Source organism: Colossoma macropomum, unplaced genomic scaffold (genome assembly GCF_904425465.1).
Source record: "Colossoma macropomum unplaced genomic scaffold, Colossoma_macropomum, whole genome shotgun sequence".
NCBI classification, from domain to species: Eukaryota; Metazoa; Chordata; class Actinopteri; order Characiformes; family Serrasalmidae; genus Colossoma; species Colossoma macropomum.
This window is the reverse complement of record NW_023494810.1, coordinates 33,151,224-33,174,755: the sequence shown is the minus strand read 5'-3', so window position 1 is coordinate 33,174,755 and position 23,532 is coordinate 33,151,224. Positions and strand designations below refer to the sequence as shown.

General features: G+C 40.7%; 1 protein-coding gene and 1 long non-coding RNA gene across 2 annotated transcripts; one reads left to right on the top strand and one right to left on the bottom strand.

The window, feature by feature from the left end:
- The first annotated feature begins 307 nt into the window (after positions 1–307).
- On the top strand, positions 308–4,935 carry LOC118799681. The gene is made up of 3 exons (XR_005006130.1): positions 308–357; positions 2,344–2,430; positions 4,371–4,935. It is a non-coding gene; the product is annotated as an uncharacterized LOC118799681 (long non-coding RNA).
- Positions 4,936–7,743: 2,808 nt separating this feature from the next.
- Positions 7,744–21,647, bottom strand: abhd14a (abhydrolase domain containing 14A). The gene is made up of 5 exons (XM_036559357.1): positions 21,522–21,647; positions 19,107–19,382; positions 17,332–17,447; positions 15,333–15,568; positions 7,744–13,742 (listed from the first exon to the last, which is right to left on the bottom strand). The coding sequence occupies exons 2-5, from the start codon at positions 19,364–19,366 to the stop codon at positions 13,560–13,562; spliced, it is 795 nt and encodes a 264-aa protein (XP_036415250.1). The 5' UTR covers positions 19,367–19,382; positions 21,522–21,647; the 3' UTR covers positions 7,744–13,559.
- Positions 21,648–23,532: the final 1,885 nt, after the last annotated feature.

The following is a 23,532-nucleotide window of genomic DNA, read 5'->3' as shown; positions in this document are numbered from 1 at the left end:
TCTTGTAATTTATGCTGTGTAATGTGTAATTTTATTTATAATGTGTAATAAAATGCTTGTAATTTATAATCTAAACCTAAAGATATAGAAAATGCACATGAACCTAAAAAATACTTCATGTGCTAAACTGACTTTTATTCAACCTAAATAAATATTTTGAATGAATGATTCTTTGAGTTGAATAAAACTAGTTCAATTGCTTTTTACTACATAGTGTTTTTAGGTTGAACTGACGAGCCCTTTTTACAGTGTAAGGCCCAACTCTGAAAGGGGGAGGAGTCAAAGTTGGTGTATTTGACTACATTCAGTTGAAAGTAGGCAATTCCTTTTTGACTGGCATAAAGGTTGGCACTGTAGGTAAGTCATGCTCCGCTCTGCACGACTGTCGAGAGCTGCTAAATAAGACTCTGTTTTGATGAAAGCTTATGAGAAACACAGGAGTACTTTTTATTTAAAAGGGACTTATTTTTATTATTATTTTTTCTGCATAATGAAATGGTTAAGATGTAAACGGAGTCGTTCAGAGTGGTTTGGTGTGAAATGCTCCGTTCTAGAGTCAGAATTGTTCACAGTGGTGGTGATAGGAACCAGACGTCCACCTCTAAAAGCTCCCTCACAGAAAGTTACTACATGAAATGGTTATGAATTCACTGCCTGATGACTTGTTTTATGATAGTTTGGAGAAGATTTTGGCTTTAAAATCCATTCATGGTGGAGGGATACTTAATATGCTGGGTGTTGTGAAGCAAAATAGTCCCCAAATAGAACTATTTCAGATTTTATCATCATTAATGTTCCATATAAAACTCAGAGGACACATGTAGGTTCACTGGTGGTGAAACTAAATAATATTGCTGTCACTAAGTTCTCTTTAATGAACCATTTCACATCAAATCACTCTTTTTGGGATAAAAAAAGTAAACCCTAAGCTTCAGTAGGCACCTAGTCGCATAACTGAGATGCACAACTTTGCACAATGAAGTGTATCTTTATCTCTTTATGCCTTTGTTATATAGAAAGTACCAGCATCTGCAGTACAGGAAACCAAACTGCAGTGAGCTGAACAGCAGTGTGGTTTCCTGTAATGCATGTGTTGGTACATCTGTATAAGTGTTATATTGGTGCATTGTCTTATATTATTACTATAATATAGCATCTACCCTAATTCATTAAGACTGATGGTAAATACTGACTGTGCGCTGTTTAACACCTGATAAAAGATCGAGAGAAAAACAATTTTTTTCAAACTTGTTTGTTTTCTTTGAAAAACAAATATCATGTCATTCTTGTCATTAAAGACAAAAAAAAAAACCCTAAAACCATAAATGGTTTTGGTAAAATGATGTTTTAAGCTGCTATTTCCTAAATTATTTGTCTTTAGAGCAGGTTTTGCCTAAATAGTGATTTGACAGTGTTCGGATGTAAAGGATAAACAGAAACTCAGCTACGCTCTGATCTACTAAACCTACTTCTGTCGTTGTTATTTGTGTGCGTTTTGGCTTATGTTGCAGAAATGTCACGTCCACTGATGCACTGCATGTTAAGATAAGAGGCTACAGTCACCCACAAGTTAAACATCTGACAGTTCCCAAACGGCCTTAGTGCTGTCAGTGAAGTTACACAGGGGTTACACATCACACGGCTTCCAAATGCTTTCGGCACCAAACTTAATTTCAGCTCGTCCCTCCAGCTGAAAATGAACATGTGTTTTGAAGTAGCGAGTCAAAATAATGACATTTTCTCAAATTTGTGATAGTTACTTATGCCAAAATAAACACATACTTTCTGACAACTTATTTATTTAAGAAAAAGGGCCATTATTTTGTCCTAATGAGTCTCAATTTGATCTAAAAGGATTTTATGGCCAAAAAAATCCTTTTAGATCAAATTGAGACTTTCAAACAGAATGTGAGCCAAATGGGTTTACATTGCGCTGGTCATATGTACAAAATTGTTCCTGTGATCATTTGTATGGAAATTCATAGTAGATAACCCAAAAACTGGCCACCTTACCAGCACAAAGTGTTGGTACATTGTCTGTAACTCCCTTACTATTTAAAATACATCAAGTCGTAATGTCCTTTTTGTTAAAGTTCTAATATCAAATAGCCACTGACAGACACCAATATTGCTTTATTGCAGGGGTGTCCAAAGTCCGGCCCCAGGGCCAAATGTGGCCTACGGACAGCTTTTAACTGGCCCGTGGCTTCTGTTTCAGAGTGTGTTATAAGTCGCCCACCAGCCAATACCTTCCAGTTCTTCCTTTCACTTGATAGATTTAGTCGATAGCCATAACTTAACACTGACAACCAGTGATCTTTCTCTTCTTTTCCGTTTCATTAGCTGCCTGGCTGAATGTACGAGACCCTTTTGTCCAAGTTGCTGTACAACCAGCAACAGTTAACACAGCAGTCGTCACACAGTTTGAAGGTAGGTGAATTACTCTCACAGGGACAGACCTGGTCTTCCAACATGAGTGTTCTTCCAGTCCATGTGTGTCATGCAGGGACACACAACAACGGTTTGGAGACAATTGCAGGTTCAATAGCCACGTTTACACGCAGCCTGATAATCCGTTATTAATCTGACTAATAGCTCAATCAGAATAGAATACATCCATGTAAACACCTCAATCGGAATAAGCTAGTCCGATTGAGACCATTCGGAATACAGTTTCTATCCGACTGAACAAGGTGGGTAATCCTGTAAATAATCCGTTAAATAGAAGAATAATATCTGTGTAAACGCCTGTATCTGATTACATTCCCTATCGGAAAGCTTAAGTACATTCTGATCATGTTCGTCACGTCATAGTGAAAGTTTATATCGTTCAACATGGCGGAGCAGAAACTGGTCTGCAGAGGAGACGAAGTTTATGCTCTGATCTTTAAAAGGCGGCGGTGGGACGGACGTCCAGCTTATGTGTCTCAGAACACGACGTCTTCCTCTCGGCCTTCTTTAATAAGGACATGTGAAGGACGTTTTCCTGAGTCTGACTTCATTTTAAAGTAATTAAAAACACAAGCACTGCTCACTGCTGCTCATCTCACTCTGACTGGACTCACGTGATGCTGGATGGTAACGTCTACACTAAGCGGTTCTCTATGCATGCGCTTCATGTTGGATCTGATTACTTGTAGTGAGCATGAAAACGAAGATTTCCATCAGAGTGTTGAGTAGAGTGAGAATAAACACCTCAGTCTGAATCTGTAATCAGAATGTGTTCAATCGGACTGGAGAAAATCTTTGCATGTAAACACAGACACAGCCTCACACAGCCATTTACCTCCAAAAGGAGCTAACTAACACTGACAGTACAACATGTTCAATATGTTTAATAAATAGCTGCCACATTGTTTTAAAGTAAAAGTAAAAAGAAAGTAGTAGGACACAGTACCTGTTTAGGTGGAACTATTGAGCTATTCAGCCAACAGCTGGTTCCTCAGAGCGGAGGCTGAGTCAGAGAACTTGTAGAGAGGAGAATTACACTCTGCAATGTCTTTCAGGTTTCTCAAACACTAGAGGGCGCTCCCAAGTCCAAAATAAATGGGTTAATATGGAGCATTTAAGCAAAATCATAGTTTATAAATGCTGAAACATTTTTAATGTAAAAGAATACATTCATGTCCTGAACACAAAACAGCATAAAATATTTTAACACTGCTGTTATAATTTTATGCGCTTTCAAACTCGAGTTATAGGAGTTTAAAACGGTGCCTCATGTACATTCATGACGTCAGTGAGCGCGAACAGCCAATGAGCTGCTCCACTCGCCAACCAATCAGCACTCAGTAGCAGTAATGTTAGAGTCCTGCTGCCCAAAACCCGTTGGCTGTAGAAAAAGGAAACATACAGGTGAGTTTTCTTTGTTTTTTAGTGAAATCCAACCTTCTACTTTCTAAAATTAAAGGAAAGTTCTGGGCGAGAGATTAGAAACTATTTTAACTTCATTTTTAGCCGTTTAGCTCCATTCACCCCCATTCATTGAGGACTCGCTCGCGGACGCCCTCTGCTGTTTTGCAGTCCTGTTTTTGATATAATGGGGAAAATAGGAAGTGGCCAGACTCCTCTGCTCTGGTCAGACCCTTCTCAATAATGATGCCATTTTCTTAATAAAGATGACCGTTTATATAAAGTATGTTCATTGTTTGTGCTGCTAACATTCTCCTCCACTAAAGCCGTCTTTTTGGGAGCTGGGCTTTTTTCTAACTGGTTTATAAAAATGAAAGTAACCAGGTAAAAGTACTGTACTATAAACTCAAGTAAAAGTACTACTCAAAAAAGTTACAGGGACAAGTGTACTCTGTAATGAGAGTAAGTGTAACTCATTACTTTCCACATTGATCGAACATAATACTCTTCCTCTGCAGGTCCTGACTGGGTTCAGCAAGCAAAATGGGAGCTTCTTCCACCACCCATGTGTACAATGCTTCAAGCTCTGAAATAGAGATCATCTGCCCTGTGGGGAAGCTGGAGCTGCGGGACGTTCAGAAGGACGCCATGGCAGAGGCTGGCGCTTCTAAAGCTGAAGGGGTCATGGGAAAGATGTATAAATTCACACACAAGACCTTCGTAAGAGACGACCGAATTTGCTCCCTGAGATTGCCCCCGAATGACCGCAGCAGCATTAAAGGAAATGGACATCTGTTCATCACTATTATCTCGAATCCTGATTCTACTCCAAAAGAGTTGTGCGTTAACTATCCTGTTCCCATATACAGGTCAATCATCGTGACCGACGACACGGTCAAGTTCAAAGGGTGTGGCAAAAATGACTGGGTTGATGAATATGGCAAGAATCATGACCCAGAATTTAACAACTGACTTCTGTATATAGGAGTAAACAGCCTAATGTTGCTGAAACCAGTCTGACCATAAATCCAATCAGTATCTTGATAATTATTTGACTATAATTTACTAATTAAGATGATTTAAAAATACTCAAACAAAAAAAAAAAATTAAAGAAAAACAACATTTTTTTGTGGTTGATCTCAGGTAATACTTGCTTAAATCCAAGTAGATGTTAATAAGAATGTGTCAAGTGTTCCTATTGTTTGCGCATTTGTGTGATACTAATATTAAGCGAGGAAGGCTGAATGATTTCTGTGAAATAAAAAATGCATATCTGTAATTTTATGCTTACTTTTCTTTAATATAATCATCACACTTGCTGTACTTAAACTCTGCAAGTGCACCGCAAAAAAAAGATTAGTTAAATACAAGAAATAAAGACTGAATATAAAGAAAATAACTTCTGTCTGTTTAGCAAGATCATTTCACTGGACGAGAAATCTTAAAATAAGTCCCAGTGTAGAAATAAGCAGCTCTGATAAGAGTTCAAAGGTCTGAAATAGGTAGAAAGTGCTGCGTTTTAGATCAAACGAGTCGAGATCAGACTCGATACAGCACAGTAATGAGTGAAATACACTGAATATAGCAAATCATTATTAATTCAGTTTTTTGCATTCTTAATTTTAGCACAGTGAAAAAACTAAGGCCAATACAAAAGAAAAGAGAGCAGTAATTTAAGTGGAAATGACTTAACTCTAGTGGAGGATGATTAATAGGCAGGTCTAAACCCGTATTTAAAACCATTTAAAACTAGTGCTTAATCTTACAACAGGACACTGACATTTCCTGACCACTGAACAGAGAGAGAGGGAGAGAGAGACAAGGCATTTTAGGAAAATAATCTGGTTTAAAGTATTTTATAGTCTTTATCTCCATTTTTTAATTGATATTTCTCTGTATCAGTGTTCTGTTTACTTTTCACCGTATATTTATTTATTTGTGTTTATACTGTCAGCTGTACTTTATTTATGCTAAGATTTATTAAGTTTTTCCTGCCTCCTTCTCTGTTCACAGCCTCGTATCTCCCCCTGGTGGTGACTTTTGCAGGCGTTGATGAAAGTAGTTTTATTAATCGAACCTTTTATATTTTTGTACAGTTATTTCCCATTTTATTGTAAAGAGTGAAAAATGAGAAACAGAAACTGTGAAAAAGCTGAGAATTCATTATTTAAATGCATGTTAAACATGAAACAAGCTGTGTTTGTCTTAAGGGATTAAAATGGAAACAAAGATGGAAAGGGTTCAAACAGAAGATAAAGGATTCTTCAGAAACCCTAAGGGAAGGAAGAAAAGCTTGGTTTCATACACTATATGGACAAAAGTATTGAGACACACCTCTTAATCATTTTATTCAGGTGTTTCGTTCAGTCTCATTGCCACAGGTGTATAAAATCAAGCACATAGCCATGCAGTCTGCCTTTACACACATCAGTGAAAGCATGAGTGGTACTAAAGCGCTCACTGAATTCCAGTGTGGTGCTGTAATAGGAGGCCACCGTTGCAACAAGTCAGTTTGTGAAATTTCTGCCCTCCTAGATTTTCCACGATCAACTGTGAGTGGTATTATTGAAAAGTGGACATGTTTAGGAACCACAGCAGCTCAGCCATGAAGTGTCAGACCACGTAAAGTTACAGAGCGGGGGCCGAGTTCTGAGGAGCATAGAGCAGAAAAGTCATCAACGTTCTGCTGATCAATAACTACAGAGTTCAAACCTCCTCTGGCATCAACTTCAGCACTGAAACTGCGCCTTGAGCTTCATGGCAGGGTTTCTATGGTCGAGCAGCTGCATGCAAGTCTAACATCACCAAGCACAGTGTTGAGCGTCAGACGGAGTGGAGTAAAGTGCCGCCACTGGACTCTGGAGCAGTGGAAACGTATTCTGTGGAGTGATGAATCAGCTTCTCTACTTGGCAGCCTGATGGACGAGTCTGAGTTTGGCGAATGCCAGGAGAACGTTACCTGCCTGACTGCACTGTGCCAGCTGTAAAGTTTGGTGGAGGAGGGATGATGATATGGGGCTGTTTTTCAGGGGTTGGTCTAGAACCTTTAGTACCAGTGAAGGGAAATCTTAATGCTTCAGCACCAAGACATTTTGGACAATTATACACTTTGTGGGAACAGTTTGGGGAAGAACCTATTCTGTTCCAACATGACTGAGCCCCAGTGCACAAAGCAGCTCCATAAACGCCTGACTGGGTGAGTTTGGTGTGGAAGAACTTGACTGGCTCTCACAGAGCCCTGACCTCACCCCATCCAACACCTTTGGGATGAACTAGAACAGAGACTGTGAGCCAGGCCCTCTCGCCCAACATCAGTGTCTGACCTCACAAATGCTCTTCTGGATGAATTGGCAGAAATTCCCACAGACACTCTCCAACATCTTGTAGAAGCTTCCCAGAAGAGTGGAAGCTGTTAGAGCTGCAAAGGGGGACCAACTCCATATTAATGCCTATGGATTTAGAATGGGATTCATAAAAGCTTCTGTGGGTGTCCCAATACTTTTGTCCATATAGTGTAAGTCAGTGTTGGTGTTTTCTGCTATTTCGACCGCATTGGCGTGGACACAGAGGATTATGGGATATGTAAAGCAGCAAAGGATACACTTCCCACCATATTTTTTTTATTACTTTATTTGCAATTAGATCCAAAGCACACGCTTTTTCTAACAGTAAAGCTCTCTTTTCCAACAGTTTCAGGTATTTTTTCTGCTGTATTCCTCAATAATGCTGGCTAACTTAAGCCAAAAGTGAGGACTGACCAAACTAACACCGCTTTCACCTTCTCGTATCGGGCAGGGATGACCTTTGCTTTAAATTAGGTGGTTGAGTCAGAAATCCTGCTAATTGAAATACACTGCAGGTTAGCGTCTGATTTAGTGCTGAGTCAGCAGTTCATTTTTCATTTTTAATGAATATTTACAAGTTGCAGACCAAAGACAGACCATAATGTCCACACACTCTATACACTGTACATACATTTTAATGGATAAAACCTCTAGAAACATAAATAAATAAATAGCTCAACTAGCGACTAGCTGCGTGTGGCCGTTACTGAAAGGCTCGTCTAACTGAGGGCTAAAAAAGCTGGACTATACAAGCTTTTATAAATAAAAACCTCCTCCTGTCTGAGAGAAATAATACCTTCATATTCCTCTCACACAGCTATTAATACCACAGCAGGAATCGCTAACATGCAGGTTATATTTAGTGTTGTGATGTTAGGTTGGTTACACTCAGCACACAGACAGGACTGCTTTAGCTTTCCTGACACACTTAATTCAGTTAATGGACACTGAAATGAGCTGAAGAGCCAAAAGAGGTGCTAATCTCAGCACCCTAGCCCAATGCTAGAGGCTAGCATGCTAACAATGTCAACAGTCTGGAAAGCAGGAATGTCAAACTCCGGTCCTGAAAGCCCACAGAGTTCAGCGTTTATCCTGCCTTAACAGACAATTCAGCTCACAAAGCTGCTGGTACTGAGCTGAGAGGTTAAATCAAGTTTTAAAGTGCCAAAAAAAGCTATTTACAAAATTTCCCTCTCACCCCAAATGCAGTCAGACAAGACATGTTTGGTGGCTTCCTTCGTTTCACACTCGAGCTGTGATGCTAATGTAGCTAGCAAATAATAGAGGCTAAAAACAGCTGCAGTGGCCATCTTAAAGCCTAAAAAACAGATTTTTATGTGTTTTAAAAAATACAAATCCCTAATTTTAGTTAGTTATTTAATATAATCATTATTCTTGTTCTATTTAAACTCTGTCAGTACTGTAGTAATACTCTTATTTCACTGGTAAGTTTAGGTTGCAAACAGAAGTATTCAATACTTGGAAACACCACACAGAAAATTGTCCAATCAGGATTGTTTTCTCTGTGGTATCTAGGCAGATACAGCCAATCTGCTCTCCCATTGGTTGGACCTCAGGAGCTGGACTGAGAGCCTTAGATTTTAGATTAACTACCAACATAGTTAGGAAGTAACAGAGGAATCAACCAATCACATTTTGATTAACAATGGTGCCAATTTCTTGAGAAATAACATCACCCTAGACCATCTGAAGTTCTAGATACATCACGGACTGTGAACACAAGTCGTAGCCTAAGCAGTGTTTTAGTTAGTTGTTAGGAATGTTAAACAGTGGCGGCGGCTCTATGTCACTCTTTACTCAAAGAGTCACTGCAAAACTGATACACACAAGATCAGATATATGATAATGTCTGTTACAAGCCTCAAATGAAATATGGATTGTCTTTTACAAACTTCAGATATGCGTGTTTAATCTAGAACAGCCAAAAGAAAATGACCACTGTTAGCTTAGCGCTAATATACTACTAGAATCCCCATAGGGGGCGCTAGCAGAAATTAGTACAATAGTATCACATTCACGTTTTTTGGCTCAAACTGAAAGCCAGCTGGTAAAAATGCACCATATAACTGAAACTGAAAGCCACATTAATGTTTTACAAACAGATTCAAAATCACTGGCAAAATCTGACAAAAAATGGGATAAACAGTTTGTAGCGTTTGCTTCAAATAATGCACATCTTACGATGTATGGAAATATCTCAATAACAGTGGGCTTTTACTGCTTATGCCTTTACCAACAAGGTGATTGGGGTGGGAATTCCTGTAATACAGCCTCCATGCTGTGCATTATCAGCTATCCCATTCATTTTTTTAGCAACTGAACTGTCTCTGTTTAGGCGTGCAGTTAGCACCACGCTAATCAGCTATACTTTCCAGATTACTTCCATTACAGCACTAAAACTAAAGAAGCAAACTCCAAACACCAAACACGTCTTGGCTGATCGACTACATTTGGGGTAGGATTGTGAAAATTTGATTTTTGTCCACACTTTTGCTTTAAATCTGAGAAAACATGAAGCTCTCCAGGACTGGAGTCTGATCAGAGTAGGCTACCCCGACCCTTCTTCAGGGGATTCACCCTGCAGAGTTTAGTTCCAACCCTAAGCCGGTCCACCTGCCTTTAATATTCGGATGTGGATGAAATCCTTTATAAGCTGGATCAGCTGTGTTAGATTAGAGCTGGATCTAAACTCCGGAGGAGGACAGTTCTCTAAAATATGTGAGTGGAGGAAAATAGCAACTGTAACAACTGTAGACATTCACTGTAATCAACCTGCAACTTTCATCACATCACAAATAAAAGCAGGTATTTGTCTCCTGTCCGGCTGCACGATGTACTGTCTGTTAATCGTTATTGTGATACTGGAGTTTGCAGTACAGATATAACAGAAGGCAACAATATGCAAATTAGTCTCTCATCTCTCATCGATGCACAACTCCAGTCCTGGAGGGCCGGAGTTCGGTGATTAACCTACTCAAACACACCTGATTACACTCATCTGTTAACTGCCTGGTGTAGTGAGTGTGTTTGAGTAGGAAAACTACCAAAGTGTGCTGGACACAAGCACGTCTGCTCTAACCAATCACAGTGTTTATTACTGTTTAATTTACCAATCACAGTTTAAACCAAAGTTCATGCAGTCCAACAAATGGTCACTGTTAACAAAAAAAACATTTCTCCCTTTTTTCAGATTTAGATTTTCGGACATACTATTAAAAACAGCATCTGTCTTTTACACTGCGTGGACGTTTCATGACGATTGGACCAATAGAAATGCTCCAAAATCACCTGCAATAAAATCTCTTTACATTAACTTATATTAAAACTAAAGAACGTTTTTTCTTCTCCTGTATAGCTACAAGATTTGTTTTTGGACAGAGATGAAATGCAAATTATTTTGGCTCATATTAACCCTCACCAGATTATTGTTTCACCCATGCATTCTCACTGTAGCTGCGTTCCAAAGCCGAGGCTGCATTTCTGCTGTTAAGTCATAGTAGGCCATTACAAAGTAAAGGACCCTTCGTATACAGCCTAGAAATGCAGCCAACGTTCGGAGTGATTTCAAGGACGCAACAGATGCATCTGCCTTCGTTACCCACAATTCTCTGAGCACGAATAACGCAGAGGGAAAAAAAACAGCACCACGAAAATGGCGGAAAACGAAGCCGTTGGAGCAGAGCTTAGTTTAAAATGTAAGCTGTTCACGTCCTTGAATTCGTCTTTGTTACCTTATGAAGTGGAAAATGATTGATTGATTAAAGAATTCGTCCATATTTTGTATTTTACTCAGAAGTATTTGTATATATATGTAGTTTATATATAGCTACCATAGCAACAAACTCAATGCAATGGGCTCCATTTTCTCTCACCAGTTCCCTCACAAGTTTCCCACCGCAATTGCAAGAGGAGGGTCTTTCTGGTGACATCACTATGCAGCGTCGTAGGACTGCTCCACTTGTGTGACCAATAGGCTACTAAGAAGAAGTCTTCATAGGACAGTCCAACCGAGGACCTGTCCTACCTCGGCTGGAGCCTGGGCTTTGGAACACAGCTTATATTGTAGGATTGCAATATGTATATTCTAGTATAGTCGCAATACTATATATTCCAATATATGCACTATACTATATATACTGGAATATATATATACTATATATTCTAGTACAATCAGAATATTTGTATTGTCAAATGATCTCACAGCACTGCCACCTAAATCACCAAGGAAATCAGTTTGGACGTCAGTTTGATCAAAGCGTGAGTAAAGAAACCTCACAGCTTTTCTTATATGCAGATCATCATGAATCATTAAAAAAGTGCCAAGCGTTCACTGAGTCACTAACGGTCAGATCACTGTGGTTGATGTTGTTATTAATGTGTTTGTGCATGTTCTTACAAATACCTGTCAAACTGGCCAAACAGCAAAGGCTGAATGGCTTAAACGTTTAACTTAAATTACTCAGCTTGGAAAGTGTACAACGTCAGCCTAATATTTCAGTACCAGTTTTAACACGCTCTTGTCCTCTTGCCCTTACCATTGTCCATTCAGGGAACCCCCAAACACCATCTTAAGGGCCGTTCCATTACTGTATCAACTCAACTGATGCTTGTTAGTTGATCCCTTGGAGTAGTGAGGGACCGAGCCAACGTAAATGTCAACACTAGCAGTAGAAGTTCTCCAGAAGTCACTTTCAAACCCCCTGAAAAGCTGCATATAATCCACAATAAAACAGTACTTAGAAACACTGTAAGCTGCACCTGGTAAGATTCGGGGATTTGGAGACCTCTCTGGTAAAAACGCGTAATTGCACGCAATGCGCAGAAGAACAAGTTGTGTTTTGGACCCAACCAGATTGGATGAATCTGACGACTGAAAGAGAATTCAAGGAGAACTCAGTCTAAACTTGGTGATGGAGCGTCTTCTGAGGATGTGAGTGAATTATCTACTACTGTCATCACATCTTCAGCAGTATGATGTTGATTTGAGATCATTTGAGGCCGAAACATCGAGCCGGACCTTCTTTTTGAGTCTTTGTGTGACATTAATACGTAAAGACATTTTAAATGATTATTTCAGGCTTTACAGGGCGACTTGCAGCTCCATATCTTAGCCTGTTTATGTTCTCCTCACTCTGTTACAATTTTGAGAAAACAAAATTCTTACAAAGTGCAGCTTTCAATATTTCAAAACAAAATTATTCAATTTGCTTTAAACTGGGTTTTATGAAGCAAACTACTCTGTTATGCACGTCTGCTGATGATGCTGATTAAGTCCACTAGCTAGCTAGTTAGCTAAGGGCCACACAGCTAGTAACAACAAAAACAAGTGCAATGCACAACTGATCTCATTCTAAACCTGAAGCTACGGCAGAAACTAAAGCTGTCATTCACATATTTTATGTTCATTACGCTCAAACATCATTCTAAGTTTGGTTAGCTAGCTGAATCCAGACTAACCGAGGGCGAGTGCACTATTGTCGAAAATTTCTGCTCCCCTCTGTCCTCTCTACTTCCCCCCCGTGTCCCGCGAGTGGCCACTCATGTAACATGCGTGAGTAGCAAAAGCACATTAAACAGCATTAAAACACAGGACGAGTATCTGCATCACTGGAAGTCAAACACGACTCGGCCTGTGTCCTGTTTGAATGTCTGAATGGACTGTAACACTAAACCATTTGACACCAAATATGGAAAACAATGTGTAATAATTGAGTCTGCAGTAACTATTTTGCACAGACTGCCATTATCAACAGCGTATGGCACTGTGAGTCACGGTTAGGATGGAGCGGAGCATGCAGGTACGCACGAGTACACTCAGCTATGAAAAAGCACGATGTGGCCGATCGCTCTTCACTCTGTAAGAGCCTCCTCAGGCTACGTTCACATTACAGGCTAGAAGTGGTAGTTTGTAACTCAGAATTCATCCAGTGATTAATGTAGAATTACTGTAAATCACTTTAAAATGTTACACAATGTGTATTTCTACTGTCTTATTTTACCCACTATTACTACTGTTATTATTATTATTATCATTATTATTAGTAGTAGTAGTGGTAGTGGTAGTGGTAGTAGCTTATAATCTTATTTATTAGCTTTATTTTTGCTATGTTTTTATAATCTGTTGTACTGAAGGGAGCTTTGCTCATAAGAATTCGACTCAAATTTTACACCGTGTAAATTATGTGACAGTAAAACTGATGCAGGTTCATTTTTTCGGAGCAGACGTGCGCAATTACAGATATGAGTCACTGACTGCTTTGTAATGTGAACGTTATCCGTTTTCTCTCCCTCACATCCTCCTATCCTCTCTTCCACAGTCCTCACATGCTGCTGCCCCCTCGTCAGTCCAGTTTGTTGAGGAAGTCCAGCAGGGCCTGGTGGAACTCGCGGGGTTTGTCCATGTAGCAGGCGTGTCGCGCTCCGGCCAGTTTGACCACAGTGTGGCGGGGAAGCTGCTGCAGGTTCTTCAGAGACTGAGCGCCCAAATTAGTGTCCAGTTCACCAAACACGATCAGCGTAGGAGTCTGGAAGAGAATATTAACAACAACAAACAGCTTATTATTCAGTAAATACAGCGATCAGGCATAACATTATGACCTTGTTTCTACACTCATTGTCCATTTTATCAGCTCCACTTACTATATAGGTGCACTTTGTAGTTCTACAGTTACAGACTGTAGTCCATCTGTTTCTCTGATACTTTGTTAGCCCCCTTTTACCCTGTTCTTCAGTGGTCAGGACCCCCATGGACCCTCACAGAGCAGGTACTATTTGGGTGGTTTATTCTTAGCACTGCAGTAACACTAACGTGGTGGTGGTGTGTTAGTGTGTGTTGCGCTGGTACGAGTGGATCAGACGCAGCAGTGCTGCTGGAGTTTTTAAACTCTGTGTCCACTCACTGTCCACTCTATTAGACACTCCTACCTTGTCAGTCCACCTTGTAGATGTAAAGTCAGAGACGATAGCTCATCTGCTGCTGCACAGTTTGTGTTGGTCATCCTCTAGTCCTTCATCAGTGGTCACAGGACGCTGTCGGCTGGATATTTTTGGTTGGTGGACTATTCTCAGTCCAGCAGTGACACTGAGGTGTTTAAAAACTCCAGCAGCACTGCTGTGTCTGATCCACTCAGACCAGCGCAACACACACTAACACACCACCACCACGTCAGTGTTACTGCAGTGCTGAGAATGATCCACCACCCAAATAGTACCTGCTCTGTGAGGGTCCATGGGGGTTCTGACCACTGAAGAACAGGGTAAAAGGGGGCTAACAAAGTATCAGAGAAACAGATGGACTACAGTCTGTAACTGTAGAACTACAAAGTGCACCTATATAGTAAGTGGAGCTGATAAAATGGACAATGAGCGTAGAAACAAGGAGGTGGTCAGAATGTTATGCCTGATCAGTGTTTGTGGAGAACACTGCAAACTATATCACTGAGTTAATCTTCAGTTATACAATAATAGCTTTCAGAGATCCAGAGCAGCATAAGAACAGTATGAAGTGCAAACAAAATAGTGTGAACTACACCACAGGAACACAGGAAAACGACAACATGGAAAAAGGCACAGAAAGCAAAATCAGAAAAAGTCTGAAGTGCAGAGCTGAACCTGTCAGAACGGAGTGTAAATCTAACGTAAATGCAATTTATAATGTAACTAAATATGTAATTAAGTATGTTATCACACTAAAACAATAATATAAGGTAAGTAATGTCAGCAAAATTGCAATAATAACTACTAAATAATAAAGAGGAAGTATATACAGTCATATGCAAATGTTTGGGCACCCCTAGTCAAATGACATGTAGGAAAATAAGTTACACATCCTCTACTGAGGAAACACTTCTGCACATTTTAATGCACAATCATTGTTTTTTTCTGATTTAACATACTGGGGAAAATTATAAAATGTAGCCGATGCAAAAGTTACGGTTATATTTGTTTTTTTCCCCGAATTGTTAAACTAAACTGTGCATTAAAACTTGCGAGTTTATTTTCACTTAGAAAATCAATAAAACTGTAGTTTGACCAGGAGTGTCAAAAGTTCAGTGTATGCTATCTAATCAATATGCAGTATTCTGGGGATACACACACACACACGCAGGGGTCACCTGGATGTCCTGGTACTGCTGCGGAGTGAGTGTCCGTGTGGCGACCGGAGCGATGGGTATGAAGCCATGGAGCTGACTGCTGTGTTTCTGCAGGAAGGGCAGGGCGTAGTGACCACTCATAGACGGACTCAACAGCACCGGAGACCGAACGCCTAAAGCCTCGAGAAACCGCTTCAGCAAATCCACACGATTCTGATCAGACTTCACTGACTCTGAGGCTGGAGACTTTCCAAAACCTGCAGAAAAAAAAAGAAAAGGAAAAAAAAACAAAGCAAAGGGGGGAAAAAGAAGCAAAAAGAAAAAAAGAAAGAAACAAAAGAATATAGCAAAATACAAAAAAAGAAACAGAAAAAAACAGAAACAAAAAGGACAAAGAAAAAAGAAAGAACATAAAAACAAATAAATAGAAATAAAGAAAGAAATCAATCAATCAATCAATCAATCAGTACACACAAACACAAGAAAGAAAGAAGGACAAAAAGAAAAAGTGGGTACATATACAAATAGTAGAACTAATATTATTTACATTCTGATTGGTTGAAAAGTGTGTGTAACTGTGTTCTTAGTTCTGCCTGTGCTGTTAGATCTGCCTGTGTTCTTAGTTCTGCCTGTGTTCTTAGTTCTGCCTGTGCTGTTAGATCCGCCTGTGCTGTTAGATCCGCCTGTGTTCTTAGTTCTGCCTGTGCTGTTAGATCCGCCTGTGTTCTTAGTTCTGCCTGTGCTGTTAGATCCGCCTGTGCTGTTAGATCCGCCTGTGTTCTTAGTTCTGCCTGTGCTGTTACATTTGCCTGTGTACTTAGTTCTGCCTGTGCTGTTAGATCCGCCTGTGTTCTTAGTTCTGCCTGTGCTGTTAGATCCGCCTGTGCTGTTAGATCTGCCTGTGTTCTTAGTTCTGCCTGTGCTGTTAGATCCGCCTGTGTTCTTAGTTCTGCCTGTGCTGTTAGATCCGCCTGTGTTCTTAGTTCTGCCTGTGCTGTTAGATCCGCCTGTGCTGTTAGATCCGCCTGTGTTCTTAGTTCTGCCTGTGCTGTTAGATCCGCCTGTGTTCTTAGTTCTGCCTGTGCTGTTAGATCCGCCTGTGCTGTTAGATCCGCCTGTGTTCTTAGTTCTGCTGTGCTGTTACTGTGATGCTGCTGTTAGATCCGCCTGTGTTCTTAGTTCTGCCTGTGCTGTTAGATCCGCCTGTGCTGTTAGATCCGCCTGTGTTCTTAGTTCTGCCTGTGCTGTTAGATCCGCCTGTGTTCTTAGTTCTGCCTGTGCTGTTAGATCCGCCTGTGCTGTTAGATCCGCCTGTGTTCTTAGTTCTGCCTGTGCTGTTAGATCCGCCTGTGCTGTTAGATCGCCTGTTCTTAGTTCTGCCTGTGCTGTTAGATCCGCCTGTGTTCTTAGTTCTGCCTGTGCTGTTAGATCGCCTGGCTTAGTTCTGCCTGCTGTAGATCGCCTGTGTTCTTAGTTCTGCCTGTGCTGTTAGATCCGCCTGTGTCTAGTTCGCTGTGCTGTTAGATCCGCCTGTGTTCTTAGTTCCGCCTGTGCTGTTAGATCCGCCTGTGTTCTTAGCTCTGCCTCAGCTGTTTATTTGCCTGTGTTCTTAGTTCTGCCTCTGCTGTTTATTTGCCTGTGTTCTTAGTTCTGCCTCTGCTGTTAGATCTGCCTGTGTTCTTAGCTCTGCCTCTGCTGTTTATTTGCCTGTGTTCTTAGTTCTGCCTCTGCTGTTAGATCTGCCTGTGTTCTTAGCTCTGCCTCTGCTGTTTCATTTGCCTGTGCTCAGAAACAATGTTCAGAGCTTCCTTTCGCTTTATTTTTTTACTACTTTCTGAAAACTGCTGTATAAACAGAACACTGAAAGTGGTACGTTATAGTACATAAAGTTGGAGATGCTCTACTGTGACTGAGACAGCTGCCATCGCTCCCTCTTCATTTTACAAGGCTTATCAGAACACTTCCTCTACTAAAGTAATGTATATGAATCATAAACTTCATGCTTATGATGTTCTCCTACCGGGCAGGTCCAGGGCGAGGGCCTGATATCCGTTGGCCGCGAGCAAACTGAGCGTGCCCAGTTCCTCCCAGGTTTTAGAGGTGAAGGCCTGACCGTGCAAGAGGACCACCTGCAGCCTGACGGAGGAACAAACCTGCAGTTTGTTACTCAAACCAAACTCCTCCAAAACAGCAATGAACCAACTCATTACTCCTACTGTGAATATTAGGGACGTGTGTTCTGACTCATTTTTGATATCTCAATATCTGTAAAAGTTTATTTAAGTTGACAAAATGTCAGCAGCACAAACATCTAGCAGCTCACAGAGTGGACATCTGTAAACAGGTCTTATTAGCCAAAAACAGCTGAGGGAAGTCTTTAGGTCAGAGCGACAGAGGCTGGTTATCCTAAACTTAGGACAGGATTTAGGAGGTTTAGTCTAGTTAGGATGTTTGTGTGATGCTGTTTTCTAATCTGGAGTTCATGATGAGATCATGAAGTTAGGAACTGTTATTCTGGAATAGCGACTGAACTAAATTCAGTCTGTACTGAAGTCGTCATGGAGACTAAACTGATCAGATTTCAGAGTTAGGATGTTTCTGTAATATGACCCCTGATAAAAAAGCATAACGATGAATGCTAAAACGGAATATAATCAATTGCTGAATAGAACAATACTCAATATAAGTATGAACTCATTTGTGGCCCAAATAAAATTATTGAGAAGTCTTAGTGTGTTTTTATCATTGTCTACATTCCACTATTATGTAAACAGTTTCTAGTTACATTTATGCACTTAGTGTATTTCTATTTCTAAGATTATTATGTCGTTAACATACTCCAGATGTATATCTTCTGAATTAGGGGTGCCAAGCTCAACCACTGAAAGGGCCATATTAAAAAAATCTCAGCAAATCTGACGACCAGCTGTGTTTTTATTTCATTTTACTTAACGTTTTGCCCTGACCTGAACGGCCATTGTTCATTCAAAATACGCCAAGACTGCAAAAGCAAAACAGGCACTGAAAACTTATTCAGAAAAAAATTGAAATAAAAATAAATTGTTTTACGTAGCTTTTTTTTAAACTGCCTGTATGTTTAAACTAGACACCAGGCATCTTTTCTTTTTGTGTAACCGCTGACCCATAGATTGTTGTTGGGTGGAAAGGGGTCAGAATGTGCACCATGTTGCAGTGCATGCTGGGGACTGTAGTGCATCTCAGGGTGAAACGGCTAGTAAGAATAGAAAATTAAAATAATTTCACAGGCTGAATAGGACTGTGTGACGGGCCTGACTTGGCCCACAGGCCTTGTGATTGACATGTGGGTTCTAAACACTGTAAATGTGTTTTAGTCAGTAATGTCAACTGTCTTTTAAATATTACAATGTACTGGGCTAAAAAAAAACCACTTTCTTTGAATCTTTGGTCAAAGTCAGACATTCCATTCTCTAAGACGGGTTTTGGTGAATTGGTCCCCTTTACAATCTTATTTGGAGAATGTTATACATTTTAATTAAAAAAAAATTATTTAAATGTATGTAGAGTTTTTTGTTTATCTGCAGACCCAGAATCCCCCATGTATGCCCTACATGTATGTCTTTGTAGGAGAGGCCCAGTCTTCCCCATCATTTGCCTGTCTACAGCAAATGTAAGGTTAACTCTGGGACTCTTTCATCCTTCTGTTTTAAAACTTAATAAAAAAGAATTCTGAGAAAAAAAAACAAGAATTCTGAATGAGAGCAAAATAGAAACGCAATCAATCGTTTCTTGGAGAGTCGTACTGTATCTGAATACCTGGGCAGTATCTGCCTCCCGGCGGAGTCCACAGGCAGAGCCTCTCTGAAGAACAGCGGCGGGTCGCTGGGCAGCTGCCCCGTCCGGACGGTGATGTTGGGAGTCGAGGGTGGAACGGAAGCGGCCATGAGCGCCATCCGCTGGACCGCCAGAGACGGCTCCATGCTGCCCTGCCTCATCGCTGGCAGCAGCAGGTACAGCAGCACCGTGGCGAGCAACACCAGGCCGAGCACGGCCACGCGGTTACGAAAGACGTTCATGTTTATCAGATTCTATCTGCAGAATAGAGCACATTAAACAAAATCAAACATTTAGATGTTTATTATTTGTAAAATGTGCAGTACAGTTACTATATAACACAACAGTTATGTGTATTTACTATCTACGTTCCTAGTTTGCCTCATCGCCCCATCTGTAGTAGTGCAGGCTGAAGCTCAGCTGCAGTGCTGTATGTCGCTCTGATAGAATCCGTGATTGTAGCTCTCATTCAAATACAACCTTTAAACGTCTTTTAAAGTTAAACCTTTAGCACCTTCAGCAGACCACGCTGGACAGACGCTCACAGAGAACAATGGGTAAATCAACAAGCAGCAAACTAACAAAAGCAGCAGCTTAGTGGAGCTTCAGTTCCCCTCGAGATCCTCCACCGTAACAAGAACCCACGAGCTGTATGAACGAGCGAGAGGCTACAATCACAGAGGAGCTGAACCACTGACTGTATATATGATACATATGATATATACACACTCATTGACTGTGTAAAAGATATATATGATATTCACTGACTGTATATATGATATATATAATATATACACCCATTTACTGTATATATGATATACACTCACTGACTGCATATATGATATGATATATACACCCATTTACTGTATATATGAGACATATGGTATATACACTCATTCACTGCATATACGACATGATATATACACTCACTGACTGTATATATGATATATATACACCCATTTACTGTATGTTGTATATGATACATACACTCACTGACTACATTTGATATATATTCACTCACTGACTGCATATATGATATATATATATATATATATATATATATATATATATATGATATACACCCTCATTGTGTATATAATCTATGCACTTATTGGTTGGAGCATGCAGACACTGCTGCTCTCACTGGTTCTAAGAGTTCACATGATGAAAATAATGCTATTTAAATTATTGAAATAATAAATACATTCTGATGAAGCTTATGTTGTTCCCTCATGTAGCTATAACACAACACACTGCTTTATATACGGAGAAATCTTTCTTTAGGGTCAAATTTGAGCAAATAAACACGCAATTAGCCGCAACTGACTACATAAACTAAGACTAATGCCATTAATTGTGAATATTATTTTTGTAATTGTTTATAAAACCAGGGTGGCATGGTGGCGCAGTGGGTAGCGCTGTCACCTCACAACAAAAATAGCCTGGGTTCAAATCCCGGCTGGGTGACCAGGGGTCATTTCTGTGTGGAGTTAGCCTGTTCTCCCCGTGTCTGCGTGGGTTTCCTCCGGGTACTCCGGTTTCCTCCCACAGTCCAAAAACCTGCAGTCAGGCTGACTGGACATGCTAAATTGCCCCTAGGTGTGAGTGAGTGTGTGAATGTGTGTGTCTGTCTGACTGGCGACCTGTCCAGGGTGAATCCTGCCTTCCGCCCAATGACAGCTGGGATAGGCTCCAGCACCCCACCGCGACCCAGAAGGATAAGCGGTTTAGAAGATGTATGTATGTTTATAAAACCGCAAGCGTAAACGTCAGGAGAGAAGATAAGATGACATACCTTCTGCTCTTTATCATAAAGCAGTAATAACAGTGCATGAGGTTCCACAGTTTCTACTGCCTCATTCTGGGTTCCATTGAAATATACAGGAGGGAATTTCTGCATTCTAATAAGAGCTTATTTTAGAAGAGTAATATTCACAAAAAAACACCAACATGGTTTTAAAACACTGCAAACTTCTCTCACAGTGTTTCTGAGAGGAACACAGGACTGTCCCTTTAATCCCTTTAATCCTGTGCAGCTGGTGTAACTGGCGCAGGATCCTTTTAGCTGGTATAAAAGGCTGATTTAGTGGGATTCAGCGAAACAAATCAGCCCGTATTTAAACCAAAAAGCATATTTACGCCTCAGGTCTGTTCAACTAACATGGTAGAATTCGGCTTCCTATTCGCCAGCTTTCTGTTGGAATTTTTCCGTTCCACCTTAAATAATACAGCACTTACATTGTGGCGCCTCAGGAACCAGAATGTAACCGCTGCGCCATTTAAGGTGGAACGGGAGAATTCCAACAAGAAGCTGGCGAAGGAGAAGCGACTTCAGCTTCGTGCAAAACCACCTACACAAGATTAACGTCGACAGCACTGACACGCACTCAGACCCACCTAGGCAGGGATTAACGCAGAACAAGTCGTCGAGAAGCAGCTCGAAAACAGATAATCTGACGAAATTATCATCCTAGAAACACCAGAACAGTGGAACATTTCAGCCCAGCAAGCACAATAACAGTTCCGGGTGGAAACAGCTCGCCCCGCCGCGGTGGTTCCGCACTCATTCCTGTACAGATCATCCACATTTTCACTTTCTGAGTCATAAAAATGGTCAGAATCCACAAACTGTGTATATACATATATATACACACACCGATCAGGCATAACATTATTAACATTACATCATTGTCCATTTTATCAGCTCCACTTACTATATAGGTGCACTTTGTAGTTCTACAGTTACAGACTGTAGTCCATCTGTTTCTCTGATACTTTGTTAGCCCACTTTTACCCTGTTCTTCAGTGGTCAGGACCCCCATAGACCCTCACAGAGCAGGTACTATTTGGGTGGTGGATCATTCTCAGCACTGCAGTAACACTGATGTGGTGGTGGTGTGTTAGTGTGTGTTGTGCTGGTCTGAGTGGATCAGACACAGCAGTGCTGCTGGAGTTTTTAAACACCTCAGTGTCGCTGCTGGACTGAGAATAGTCCACCAACCAAAAATATCCAGCCAACAGCGTCCTGTGGGCAGCGTCCTGTGACCACTGATGAAGGACTAGAGGATGACCAACACAAACTGTGCAGCAGCAGATGAGCTATCGGCTCTGACTTTACATCTACAAGGTGGACTGACAAGGTAGGAGAGTCTAATAGAGTGGACAGTGAGTGGACACAGTGTTTAAAAACTCCAGCAGCACTGCTGTGTCTGATCCACTCAGACCAGCACAACACACACTAACACACTAACACACTAACACTAACACACACAATAATCATCCATTATCATAAAATGGTTGACTAATCACTGCCAATTCATCAAGAAGGCCATTTTGTATAGATTAAAAACAATGTTCAAACAAGTAATCAACCCTATATCTACTATATAGATATAAGGAGTTTTCTCTCTTTCTGCTGATGAGTTGTATCATATATCAAATAAAGCAGTGTGTTCAATTCTGCACAGCAGTGAAAGCTCCTCACAGAAAGTTCCTACATGAAATGGTTATGAATTCACTGCCTGATGACTGAGACACCGTTTTATGATAGTTTAGAGAACTTAAACTCCATTCATGGTGGAGGGATACATGCAGGGCGCTGTGAGGCAAAATAGTCCCCAAAGAAAACTTAATATTTCAGATTTTCCACTATTTTCCATCATCAACATTCCATACATTCCAAACTCAGAAGACTCGTGTAGGTTCACTGGTGGTTCTGGATAGTAAATAAAATGTCTATATTTGTGTTGTAGTCATGGCGACCCCTGGTTCCTATCACCACCACTGTAAAGACATCTGAACCATTTCACACCAAACCACTCAGAATCTCTCTGACATGAACACAACTCATTTGAAATGTGAGCGTAATGTGCGTTTTTCTAATTCTAAGGGCTCAGAAATCAGAATCCTTCACTACTTTAGGACGAATACAGTGTCCTGTAACCTCCAGCTGAGCGCTGTTACTCATTGCAGTGCAAGTACAATATGCAGTGGACAGGGAGGTTCTCAGTGGGGGGGTGGGGGGTGAATAAGTGGGGGCGGACTGAGGAGATCTGAAACAGAGCTGAGACTCCGAATCTGGTTTGAGTTATAAAACAAAGCTTTCTCTGTCCTGCCAGGCCAGTAATGTTGCCTTTGGCACTGTCCGATTACCCCCTTGGAATCAGGACGGATCCCAGAAAACAGAAAAAACTAAACTAGAGCAAAAGTGAACAGCTCGCCTGCATGGAAAGCTACCGGAAACTGGAAAACCCAAAAGTTCTGGGGTGGTGAGTGACACCGGCCTGCGGAGAAAGAAGCAAATATCAGCAAAAATGGAATAATAACTGAATTTGATTATATACTGTAAACTTAAATTAGTTGATTTAACTTAAAAATCATGCAAATGTACTGACTCGAGAAAATGAAT